Raw genomic sequence first — 11,510 nt, 5'->3', positions numbered from 1 at the left:
GGGCCATTCAATTCCAATAATTCATCGCAAATTAAACACATCTGGACTGAAAGTTAATTTACCAATATAAACATCGTAACAAATGGTTGATGAATGATCACCAATTAATTTAATTCTAATAGGAGCACGGTCACAAATTAAATGCACCAGGACAGAACGAAAATGTGTTTATTTACATATATATATTTATTTTTAAATGTGTGTCGGCTACTGCGAGTCGCAGACTGCTCTCAATCAAACTTGTACACCTGGGGATTTGTGGATGCTACCCCCTCTACTGCATCTAGGTCAGAGTCTCTTAGTGGGCCGATTAGAAAAGTGGTTTTCCACTCCCACAGCTACAGAAGTAAGAGTCTGGAACTCTGTTGTTAAATGTTTGATAATTTTGAGTTTATCTCATCAAAAAAGAAGACATATGAGGAAAGCCTTAATTCCTGATGTATTTATGTCTGCTTGTTAATCGTGCAATAACGTTCAATAAGGCTCAATTGATAGGTGCATATGACTCCTTCCATCACTCGCCCTGTCTCTTCGTCTCTCTGTCCCTCTTTCTCTTACCGTAGGATGACATCATGGTTTCTTCTTCAGCTCAGTTTAACGGTAAACTCTGAGCCAATGGGGGAGCAGTATAAGCAAAGGGGGCGGAGCTGTCTTTCACTGGCATCTCGTTTGTTTAAAACATGTCTCCTTAACAACCGGACTCTTACACATGAAATAACTTTTTGTCGAGTAAACGTCGCGTAAGTAATGAGTGTATCTGTGTTACATTTATTAAAGAAGTGAGTCGCTACATCGTTAACGAGATTGATCAAATGTATACTGTAGACAAAACATCAATGGAAAAGAGTGGTTACTACCTATATTTAGCTAACGCGAGCTACAATTACTAATTATACCAACCGTAACGTTAATTATATATTAAACTATTCAGTATATATTGAACTATAACCATAATCCGTGCAAACGCTGTACTTGTCATTCTTACCAGATTAGCCATTATGCTGTTATAACAAATACTAGGATTGCTATGGCTAGCCGTTGCTAGCACTATTGAATGAACTTAGCAACCAAACATTAGCCTGTCTCGAGTTACGCGAGGGTCGCATGCGTCTCCCTCTGACCCTTTCGATGGCTGACATTTATACGTTTGGTCAGGGTGGTTGATGGGTGCCTGTACTATTAAAAACAGGCGTCAGCTAAGCTATACGTGCTGCTGTCTTCGTGAAGATGTGCTGTTTTCTCTGTGTAGCTGCTGGATCGAGTCGGAATGGCTGAGACAGGGGAGGGGAAGAAGGAAGAGGCAGACTACAAGAGACTCCACAGCTTTCCTCTCATAAGGGTATGGTGGTTTATAATGATTATAAGGGTATGGGTGTTACATTGATCATCAGGGTATGGGTGTTACATTGATCATCAGGGTATGGGTGTTACATTGATCATCAGGGTATGGGTGTTACATTGATCATCAGGGTATGGGTGTTTGTTACATTGATCATAAGGCTATGGGTGTTACATTGATCATCAGGGTATGGGTGTTACATTGATCATAAGGGTATGGGTGTTACATTGATCATAAGGGTATGGGTGTTACATTGATCATCAGGGTATGGGTGTTACATTGATCATCAGGGTATGGGTGTTACATTGATCATCAGGGTATGGGTGTTTGTTACATTGATCATAAGGGTATGGGTGTTACATTGATCATCAGGGTATGGGTGTTACATTGATCATCAGGGTATGGGTGTTTGTTACATTGATCATAAGGGTATGGGTGTTACATTGATCATCAGGGTATGGGTGTTTGTTACATTGATCATAAGGGTATGGGTGTTACATTGATCATCAAGGTATGGGTGTTTGTTACATTGATCATCAGGGTATGGGTGTTAAATTGACCATTGGGAAATGGGTGTTAAACTGATCATCAGGGTATTGGCGTACATTGATCATAAGGCCATGTGTGTTACATTGATCATAGGGGTATGGGGTTTTACATTGGTTATTGTACATTATTTATCGTATTGTTATTGCATTGGGTAAAGTAGTAGTAGAATTACAACTAGTACTTCTAATATATCTACTACTGTTACTATAGTAATACTCAGGCTACTATAATACTGCTTATATACTACTACTACTACTACTACTACTACAACTGCTGTAGTACTACTTTACTGCCAAAATTACACTGCACTTACTTACAGCAATACTACTACCTTTACTGCACTAAAGGTTATGTGCTTATTTGAACACCCATTTGACCTTTGAGTAAAAGGTCAGGGTGTAGGATTGTGTAGTGGTTAAGGTGTTAAGGTCCCGTCAGTCACATTCAATTAAAGTATATGCTTAATCATAATGGTGGTAGTAGTAGTAGTAGTAATAGTTAAAAAATAGTAAATCATCTTCTTTCATTGTTGTTTGATCATATGTATACTAGTGCCAGCTACACTACTAATGTGTCACTTTTTACTCAGCCTAAGAAGCAGTAGGCCAACTGCCAGAGGACTGGCTTATTCTTTCAGTGTGTATGTGTTTTAGACATAGCAGTGATGGCCTGTGTTTGTGTCTCCAGCACACAGACATGGCAGAGGAAATGAGGGTCGAGACTATGGAGCTCTGTGTGATGGCCTGTGAAAAGTTTGCAACAAACAATGAGGTGTGTGAGTGAATAATTTGCTGGCACGTCTGCTTATGCTAGACATTTTGACTGTGTGCCTTCCCCGAATCACCTGAATTCAGCTGTTATCTCTGCAGAGCATGTGATACCAGTTTGTTTCAGGTCAATCATTTAAATCTAAATCTCTCTCGCTTTCTTTCTTCTATTCAATTATAAGACTGTATTGGTGTATAGGTGTAAAAATGTTTGTGTAAGAAATACCACTGTCCTTAGGTAAGCCCTTTTACCATCTCATCAATAGTGGTAATATAAATGGTAGATATCAACAATTGCTTTTTGACTAGTAACAAAGAGAGATTGTTGGGTTTTCATATCCATAATCTTAGAGCAATTACTAGCAGCAATTCTAATGAAAGATATCTACAATTAATTTATTATTAAGTCAAAATGCTAATTCCTGCTAATGAATCAACAATTCATTTATAGAAATAGTATAGTTATAGAAATGTTAATTGTAGATCAATCAATCTTTACCATTGACTTCTATTCAAACTACATAAGAGATATCTAAAATACAAATTTTGATGTGTTATAATTCTAAGTCGTCTTATCCATAATGTTAGTTTGAGTGGTTGAAATTCTAATTAATGATTTCTACAAATAAGTTTTCACTAGTCAAAATGTTAATTATGGATACTATAATTCAATTCTCATTAGTGGCAATGTTCATTGTAGATATCTACAATTGTTCTTAAATTACAGATATCATAAATGTAAATCAATTGTGACAAGTCAAAATGTAATTTCTACATGGGAAAATATATTTGTATCATGTCAAAATAGTTTTACAGGTATCTTAAATTAACAGTCAAAACAACATTATGAAATGTCGAAAGGTCATTTTGACTCTCTCTCTCTCTCTGTCTCTCTCTCTCTCTCCAACTCCCTGTCCCTCTCTCCAACTCCCTGTCTCTATCTGTGTCTCTCTCTCTCAGAGTGCGGCAAAGATGATCAAGGAGTCCATGGACAAGAAGTTCGGCAGCTCGTGGCACGTGGTGATCGGCGAGGGCTTTGGCTTCGAGGTGACCCACGAGGTGAAGAACCTGCTCTACATGTTCTTCGGAGGCAGCCTCGCCGTGTGCGTCTGGAAGTGTTCCTAGCCCCTCCCCGCCGTCCGTCACGCCGCCTGTCCTCCATTCCGTCCGTCCTTCCCATCATTCCACCCCTCTTCCCCTCCTCAACCTCTCCAGCCAGCGGGTTGTCTTGAGTTCCCCTGACGTAGTTCCGGGGAAACTCTGATAAAACACAGGGGAAAAGAGCGGGCTCATTTCATGATATCTGTTTATTAACACTGCGACGGGCTGCTCATGTAAAGGGTTGTTCGGTGCCAATCCCGTCCTGGCCTGAACATCTGTGTCCCACAGTCCGGATGCGGCTCCACTGTATAGTTGGCTTTTATTGTTAAGTTACATATAATATAACTAAAGTTACAGCCATACCGTTTTATGAATGATAGCATTATAAGATATTTCTTTTATATTTTTTCTTACGTTGTTTGCATCTCCGAACTCTCTGAGGTGCTGACCGGTTCACCCACCCTCGTGTGGGGATTGCGCTAGTGACTTTGCACGCGGTTAGCGGCGTCGGTTTCCTTGTGTACTTATTAACCGGCCATCTTGGCTGTACCAGCCATCACTCGGAGCTTGTGGTTTTATTTGAAATGTTTTTTTTTACATTTTTTATTTGAAACAGGTGGTTGAAATGCTGAGTACTGTATGCTCTCGCTCAGAGACTCCACCAATTAGACACGTCCTCCTGTTCCTCAACCGTCCGTAGACACACCCTCTCCCTCCATGTATCCCAGATGCTGTAACCTCTCTCTCTCTCTCTCGTCTTTTTAATTGCATTCGTATTACTCTGTTACAATAATATATCCGGCCAGGGTCTCTCCACATTGTCCATTTTTTTTAACCACGTTTCTCTTCAGGGACTGTGTGTGCACGTGTGAATGTTTGTGTGTGCTGGACACACACTATTTTTGAAGAAAAAGAAGAAAAGAAAATTGAAAAAAGTCTTTCCTCTCTGCCCAAGGTTCTTTGCAATAGTCCTTTACGTTTCTCCTCCCCTACACTTTTGTTATTCTTTACACTCTTTTTTTTTTGTCTCTCGTTCCGTCCCCAGTACCCCCCCCCCCCCACTTTGTAGGTTTTCAATACGGTTTTGATGTGTGTAAATATTTTGATGCAACGATTGGGGATCACATGTGAAAAACTGAACAACACTGAACACTGTGTCTCATCACGATGAAGGGCTGTGTCTTTGCAGCCCAGACACTACAGACACAGGTCTGGTTTCCTTCAGTTAAGGACATGTTTCAGGACTCGTCCGGTGTACAGATCCACAATAATCCCAACCTCATGGTTGATGTTGTTGATGTCAACATTTTTCTTACGCTTTCCTTTTATGTTCATACCAGTTTTAACGGACCCAAGCGAACAGACCTGTATGTGTGCTGTTCTGGTGATACAATAAACTTGAGTTGTGTTTTAAACAGATGTTTGATGCAGAGTGTCTCTTCCTGCCTTCTATGATCGAGTCTTTGTCTTCACAGATCAGTCAACACATGCTTTTTGCTGGGATAGTTGTGATATTTGTCTTCAAATATTAATTATAATATGATAATATCCTTCATATTACAATGATGTAATGTATACTTTGTAAACATTAAGAGGGTCATTTTGTTCAGTGAAATGCAGAACACCATAATTTAGCCTTGCTATACTGTCTGCTCAAGCTCGTTTAAACGAGTGATGCTTTCTTAGGGCATTAAACTATGCCATAAGAAAGAAATATTGCATGGCATCTGGCTCATTCTCATTAAATAAACACTGAATAAAAAGAGCAAACAGAAGAGAAAAGTATGAGAAAGAAAGAAGTGCTTCTTATTGTCCTATAAATGCCAGGCATGAACTAACAAAATGCCCTAATTTTCAAGTCATTGGAAATTCAAGAGCTTTTAGCATGACTCCATGTGTTTCACAATCATCACTATCATGTAACCTATCACTATCAAATCACAATTTACACTTTTCTAAATGGTGAAAAAACATAAATAAAATCGGCATGCCTTTAAACACCCCAATAATGCTATTGGGTGGTTGGAGGGTAAAATGGGTAAACTGATTCAAATGTAAAATTAACAGGCAAGAAGGTGTAGCGACTAGTGTGTTGGAATCCAATTGGGTTCGTAACCCCATCATCCACAGTCACTGAGTGTGATACCCTCACATATGTTCCTGCTCCTTACTGACATGTACCTTAATTCACCTCAAGTCGCTCTGGATAAAAGTATCTGTGCTGAGCAATTTAGGTAAATGATGATGTTGAAATCGTGTTTACTCAAAACACTGTGACCCCACTGTAGGTCAGCCTGCCCTGTGACAACGAGAACAGAACACACAAAATCTCCCACACAGAGAAATGCAATTGCTGCCTTCATTTCCTCATAAACCCCATGTCAACAGTTGAAGGGAGGCGAGGCTGTTGGTGTCAGTATGCAGCTCTTCCTGTTGCAGTGATTCTTCTGAGAAGCAACACAGTGATAGTCAGCGTGTCGCCCCCCACCCCCCCAGGCTTGCGCCCATTCATTATTTACTGCCAATGCTCTTTATATATCCCCTCTTTCAAGCTGGGTCCTCCTGACTCGGTTAAATATTCATTCAAAGACTTGCAAAGTCACACTGACAACACAAGCAAGTGGCATTTCATAATAAAAAATAAGTAGGCCATATTCCACATGTCTGTTCCTATTCCGAACAATGTTATGGGGCCGAGGAGCAGAGTCTTCGATCAGGGATGCTGTGAAGAAGAGCTCCGATGCAGCGGTCTTTTCAGTCTCTGCTGAGGAGCATGTTAGATAAAGGTTAGACATCAGCCACTAACATTGTAAATTCTGTGATTTCAGACGTCATCATTAGGGTAGGGATGTTGCTTACAAATGGGCTTCTGACATAGGGAATTCAACCTTTCATTTGGGAGTGAAACACCCAAATGCGGCTACACTTTCCTGACACTAGGAATCCTCTCTTTAGCTCTAAAGGTGCATAGCATACTTTATTTCACAGGTCTCCTGCAGGAGAGGAAGACTTCCTGGTAAAATAAATGTAAAATCCATTCATCAAAGCCTTAACCTTTCTGGGTTTCACTGGGTGTTAAAAGCAGCAGCAGCACAGCAATGAATCACCAGGAGACATTGAGTGATCCTGAGATGACGTCTGGCCGCCGCGGTGCTGAGACAGTGCCCCCATCACTCCACAGGTAGCTGTCGTCTCCTAGCAACCACCACGGGGATGTGTCTGTCCCTGAACATTTGTGCTACTGAGTGTGTGAGTGATGTTGTCTGTGTGTATGTGTGTGTGTGTGTGTGTGTGTGTGTGTGTGTGTGTGTGTGTGAGTGCTGTTCAGTGCGTGAGTGTGTGTGTGATTGATTTGTTGTGTTTATTTGCTTGAAAGTGAAATAAAAATCGGACACCAAATTCAACACCTACCCAAGGAAACCAAAGCCAGATAAGTGGTCGAGAGAGCTCAAAAAATAAGAGGGAGAGAGAGCGAGTGAGAGAGAAAGTCATTGCGCCAAAGAGAAATAGAAAGAGGGGGGGCAAAAGAGCAACGACGGACAGCAGCACAGAGGAGAGAGAGAAAGAGAGTAAAAAAGAAAAAAATAAATTGACAGGAAGTGAAGTTCAAAAGAGGACAATCACAAAAAAAGGAGTTTCATTTTTCATTCACCAACTGCCGCGGGGGCTGTTATAATTAAGAAATATAAAATCCATTCCAATATGAATGTGTCATTGTGTGCATGCGTGTGTGTGTGCGTGCATGCGTGTGTGTGTACATGTGTGCGTATGTGCATAGGTCATGCATATCAAAGCACAGGCAAGTGTGTGTAGAAGCGTAGGTCCATGCACATATATCACAGGTGTGTGTCAGTGTGTGTGTGTATGTGTGTGTGTGTGTGTGTGTGTGTGTGTGTGTGTGTGTGTGTGTGTGTGTGTGTGTGTGTGCGCACGTGTGTGTGCATGTGTTTGTGCGTGTGTGTGTGTGCGTGTGTGTGTGTGTGTGTATGTGTGTGTGTGTGTGTGTGTGTCTGTTAAAGCAGCTGTGCACACAGGGTCTCTTAAGTATAAAAATGCAAATCCACCTCTATTTTGAATCATTGTTCCGATTGACTCTCTGAGCAAAGCCTGAACTTCCCAACTTCCCTGTAAAAGACTGAACCATTTTAGAACCCAGGTAGCTGCTGTAGGTGAACAGAGAAAAGTCATTTTCGTTCATTTATCATTTTGTGTGTGTGTCTGTGTGTGTGTGAGGGATTTGTTTTGTGTGTGTTTGCTGGAAAGTAGTGTTAAGTAAGGGGACGGGGGGACCGTGTTGTTTAGAACTAGCGTTTTACCACCCCATCTGGAGCGGCTCAAACCCATGAGACCTAACAAACGGAATGGCAAAAGCATTTATTAAAGGGGGCACAGCTACCCAACAGGAAAAGGAACAGAAAGGTGGGGCGATCTGTCTAAACACAACAAAAGAGAGGAACCCACTGGGCTGTCCGCACTGAGGGCCGTAGGACCCAGCTACTGAAAATAACATCAAACTAAATATATAGCACAGCAGTGAGAACTACACTACAAGATCCCCAACAGGAACTAGAAACACCAAACAAGGCTGTTGCTCAAGGGAGGCAGAGAGGCACCTGACTGTGGGCCAACATTACACAGATGAGGCTGATCAGGGATGCTCCGCCTGCAGTCTCTCCCCACAGGCTCTCTGGAACAACGACAGGTGTTGCATGTCGGAGAGAGGAAGGCCAGGGTGGAGACAAGCGGAGACCCATCATCATGATCATGTTTCTCCAGCATGGGCCATTTCAACCGCCTTCTGTCCATTCAGAACGTGATTACGTTATAGTCCATCAGGATTGTCCATCAGACCCAGACTGATAGATGCGCAGACATACAGATGCACGGACATACAGATGAGCGGGCAGAACGACAGTCAGACAGACAGAGAGAGGGATTAACAGAGAAAAGGACAGACAGACAGAATGCCAGCCAGACAGAGAGACGGCCCTCATTCACAGTCCAAACGGTGGGTAAACAAACAAGATCAGGGCCAACCCCCAGGCACTCAGTCACCCAGTGAGAGCACCATAACCTGGCACCTCTCCACCCTCCTGCTCTACCCCAGGACCCCGGGCTACACGGCCCACACCACCTGCAGAACACGGGTAAACAGCACGGGTCCTCAGGCTCCAGCCAAACTCAGCAGGACAGGGGGGGGGCTTTAATAGAACAGCACACACATACGCAGGTATGCAAACAGAAGACTCATTCGAACACAGTGGAAATATCGTAGCGTGTCGTGTGGCATTTTGTTGACCACAGGGAATACTGACATGCTGTTAACAGAGTGTGAATGGGCAGATTGATGAGCTATTTTGAAGTTAGACTAACAAAAATATGTAAGTTAAGCTCCTTATTGTCTTGGCTTTCGTTTTGACTTACACAATCTGCAAGGTTTTGTTTCATCTTTCTTAATTGTTTCCCTCCCACTCTTCTTGATGAAATGTCTTCCTTGGGTGACTTACACCACTCTCTCTCTCTCTCTTTCACTCTCTCTCTCTCTCTCTCTCTCTCTCTCTCTCTCTCTCTCTCTCTCTATCTCTCTCTCTCTCTCTCTCTCTCTCTCTCTCTCTCTCTCTCTCTCTCTGACTCTCTCTAATTCTCACCCCTCTGTCCCCCACTCCCTCTCCCTCCTCAGCAGGATGCGTTGGGTGATGCGTCCTCGCCGCTCCCGGACCATCTGCCTGTCCGTGGCCTCCTTCACTCTGCTCCTCCACCTCCTGCTGCTCTGCATCAACTTCTCCTGCATCTTCCAGACGCAGCCCCGTAACCCCTCGTCCTCATCCTCATCCTCATCCTCATCGTCCTCATCCTCCTCGTCATCAGCCCGAGACGTCCTCCTCCTCCCCCACTCCAACCACACCTCCGGCCTCGCCCCGCCCCCCACCGGGACCACGCCCCCGGACGCCACCCTTAAAGCTCACTTAAAGGGTGTTGTGCTCCGAGACAAGAAGTCTGGGCACCGCCCGCCCGTCGGGGGGGAGGCGGGGGGTGGAGGGGTGGTCTCGGCGTCCAAGCTGCGGGTGCTCTTCAGCCACCCACTGTACAACCTCCCCTCCCCCGCCGTCCCTGAGGAGGACCGGCTGCTCAGGGTGAAGCCCAAGGTCCAGCCCAGCAAGGAGAGCTCTCTGTTCTGGTGAGGCTGCACTGCTGGGTGTGTGGGTGTGGATGTGTGTGTGTGTGTGTGTGTGTGTGTGTGTGTGTGTGTGTGTGTGTGTGTGTGTGTGTGTGTCTCTGTGTGTCTGTGGGGTGTTGTGTCGGGGTGTGAGTGTTTGTCTGTGTGTGTGTGTGTGTGTGTGTGTGTGTGTGTGTGTGTGTGTGTGTGTGTGTGTCTGTGGGGTGTTGTGTCGGGGTGTCTGTGTGTGTGTGTGTGTGTGTATGTGTGTGTGTGTGTGTGTGTGTGTGTGTGTGTGTGTGTGTGTGTGTGTGTGTGTGTGTGTGTGTGTGTGTGTGTGTGAGTGTGTTGTAATGTGTGTGTTTTTATGTTTGTGTTCTGTGTGTGTGTTGGGTTTGTCCGTCTGTCTGGGATGTGATCTGAATGCTATGCAGGCCGAAGTTATGTTTTGTTCGCTGGAGGCCAAACATAATCAATAATAGCGTTTCTGATTAGATTAAATTATTTATGCTAATAATATCAAGTAAATATACTAAAATGTATTAATAAGTTACACTCTCTCATTAACTACCTACCACCACACACACACCACCACACACACACACACACCACACACACACCACACACACACACACACACACACACACACTCACACATACACACGCATAAACACACATATACACACAACGCACACACCCATGTACACACACAACGCACACACACACACACACACACATACAAACCCATCTACAAACACAACGCTCACACACACACACACACACACACACACACACACACACACACACACACACACACACACACACACACACACACACACACACACCCCTGCAGGGTGAGTACATTGCAGGATGGCTACGAGGACATTCAGTGGAACAGCAGCAGCAGCAGCCAACCCCCCTGGCTGCGCTTCCACATGGGCATTTCTCGCCGGCAGCTGTACCCCCACCAGGACCCCAACATGGGGCCCCTGGCCCAGCAACTGGCCACAGACCGCATCGTCAGTGCAGGTACGTCCCGGGACACAGCACAGATCACATCCCAAACATCTACGTTTAGTCAGGAGCCGTTGCGCACACGCTTTCATCCAAAGCTATTCATCAACCATAAAATGCATTTGCATAAGTCCTTTAGTAGACACTCTATTCCAAAATTGACAATAAACACGCACAATACTATAAAGTCAAGTGCAAAATGGATAAACCATCTGTGATGCAGACTGGCCGGTTTCATGCTCCTTAAAATCCAATACAATACAATACAACCAAGTGGTCATTTCAAAGCTGTTGTTCTCTGACAAACAGATGGGCAGAGTACAGAGTGCAGAGTAGTCAGACTCAAGTAGAAGGTTGTATTTTTCATCACTGGCAGTGAAAAATAGTAAGAGAACAATTTAGCAAAGTAGGTTCTAAATTCAACACAATAAAGGTTTTCGCATCCGAGTGAAGGTTAAATGGTTCATAGGTGACTGGTTGTGTGTTGTTGTGTTGATTGCCTGGTCGTGTAGCAGCGGGGGAATGTCACGGCCAGGGTGTAGCTTAGTTGAGCGTTATTCTGGGTATATAAATGTATTACGACC

At 43.8% G+C, this 11,510-nt stretch overlaps 2 protein-coding genes across 2 annotated transcripts in view; both read left to right on the top strand.

Annotated features, from left to right (window-relative positions):
- The first annotated feature begins 673 nt into the window (after positions 1–673).
- LOC311341023 (dynein axonemal light chain 4) lies at positions 674–4,772 on the top strand. The gene is made up of 4 exons (XM_084465946.1): positions 674–740; positions 1,250–1,339; positions 2,576–2,659; positions 3,616–4,772. The coding sequence occupies exons 2-4, from the start codon at positions 1,268–1,270 to the stop codon at positions 3,778–3,780; spliced, it is 321 nt and encodes a 106-aa protein (XP_084322072.1). The 5' UTR covers positions 674–740; positions 1,250–1,267; the 3' UTR covers positions 3,781–4,772.
- A 4,668-nt stretch (positions 4,773–9,440) lies between these two features.
- The window catches only part of LOC311340545 (extracellular serine/threonine protein kinase FAM20C-like), a gene marked incomplete at both ends in the record, with an annotated part of 37,486 nt that continues 35,416 nt past the window's right edge, over positions 9,441–11,510 (top strand). The window contains 2 exons of the mRNA XM_084465411.1: positions 9,441–9,934; positions 10,766–10,941. Coding sequence (XP_084321537.1) covers positions 9,441–9,934; positions 10,766–10,941 — 670 coding nt within the window. The remainder of the gene's footprint in view (positions 9,935–10,765; positions 10,942–11,510) is intronic.

The sequence above is a fragment of the Micromesistius poutassou genome (assembly GCF_964030765.1).
Source record: "Micromesistius poutassou genome assembly, chromosome: 3".
NCBI classification, from domain to species: Eukaryota; Metazoa; Chordata; class Actinopteri; order Gadiformes; family Gadidae; genus Micromesistius; species Micromesistius poutassou.
The sequence above is the reverse complement of the archived record's forward strand: the minus strand, read 5'-3'. Positions and strand labels throughout refer to the sequence as shown.

What these genes read in the sequence shown, in the direction of transcription:
- LOC311341023 (XM_084465946.1), top strand. Translation starts at nt 1,268, where the DNA reads ATGGCTGAGACAGGGGAGGGGAAGAAGGAAGAGGCAGACTACAAGAGA. An exon ending in ACAGCTTTCCTCTCATAAGG is followed by an intron (nt 1,340 to 2,575) that starts GTATGGTGGTTT and finishes TTGTGTCTCCAG; the next exon opens with CACACAGACATGGCAGAGGA. An exon ending in AGTTTGCAACAAACAATGAG is followed by an intron (nt 2,660 to 3,615) that starts GTGTGTGAGTGA and finishes TCTCTCTCTCAG; the next exon opens with AGTGCGGCAAAGATGATCAA.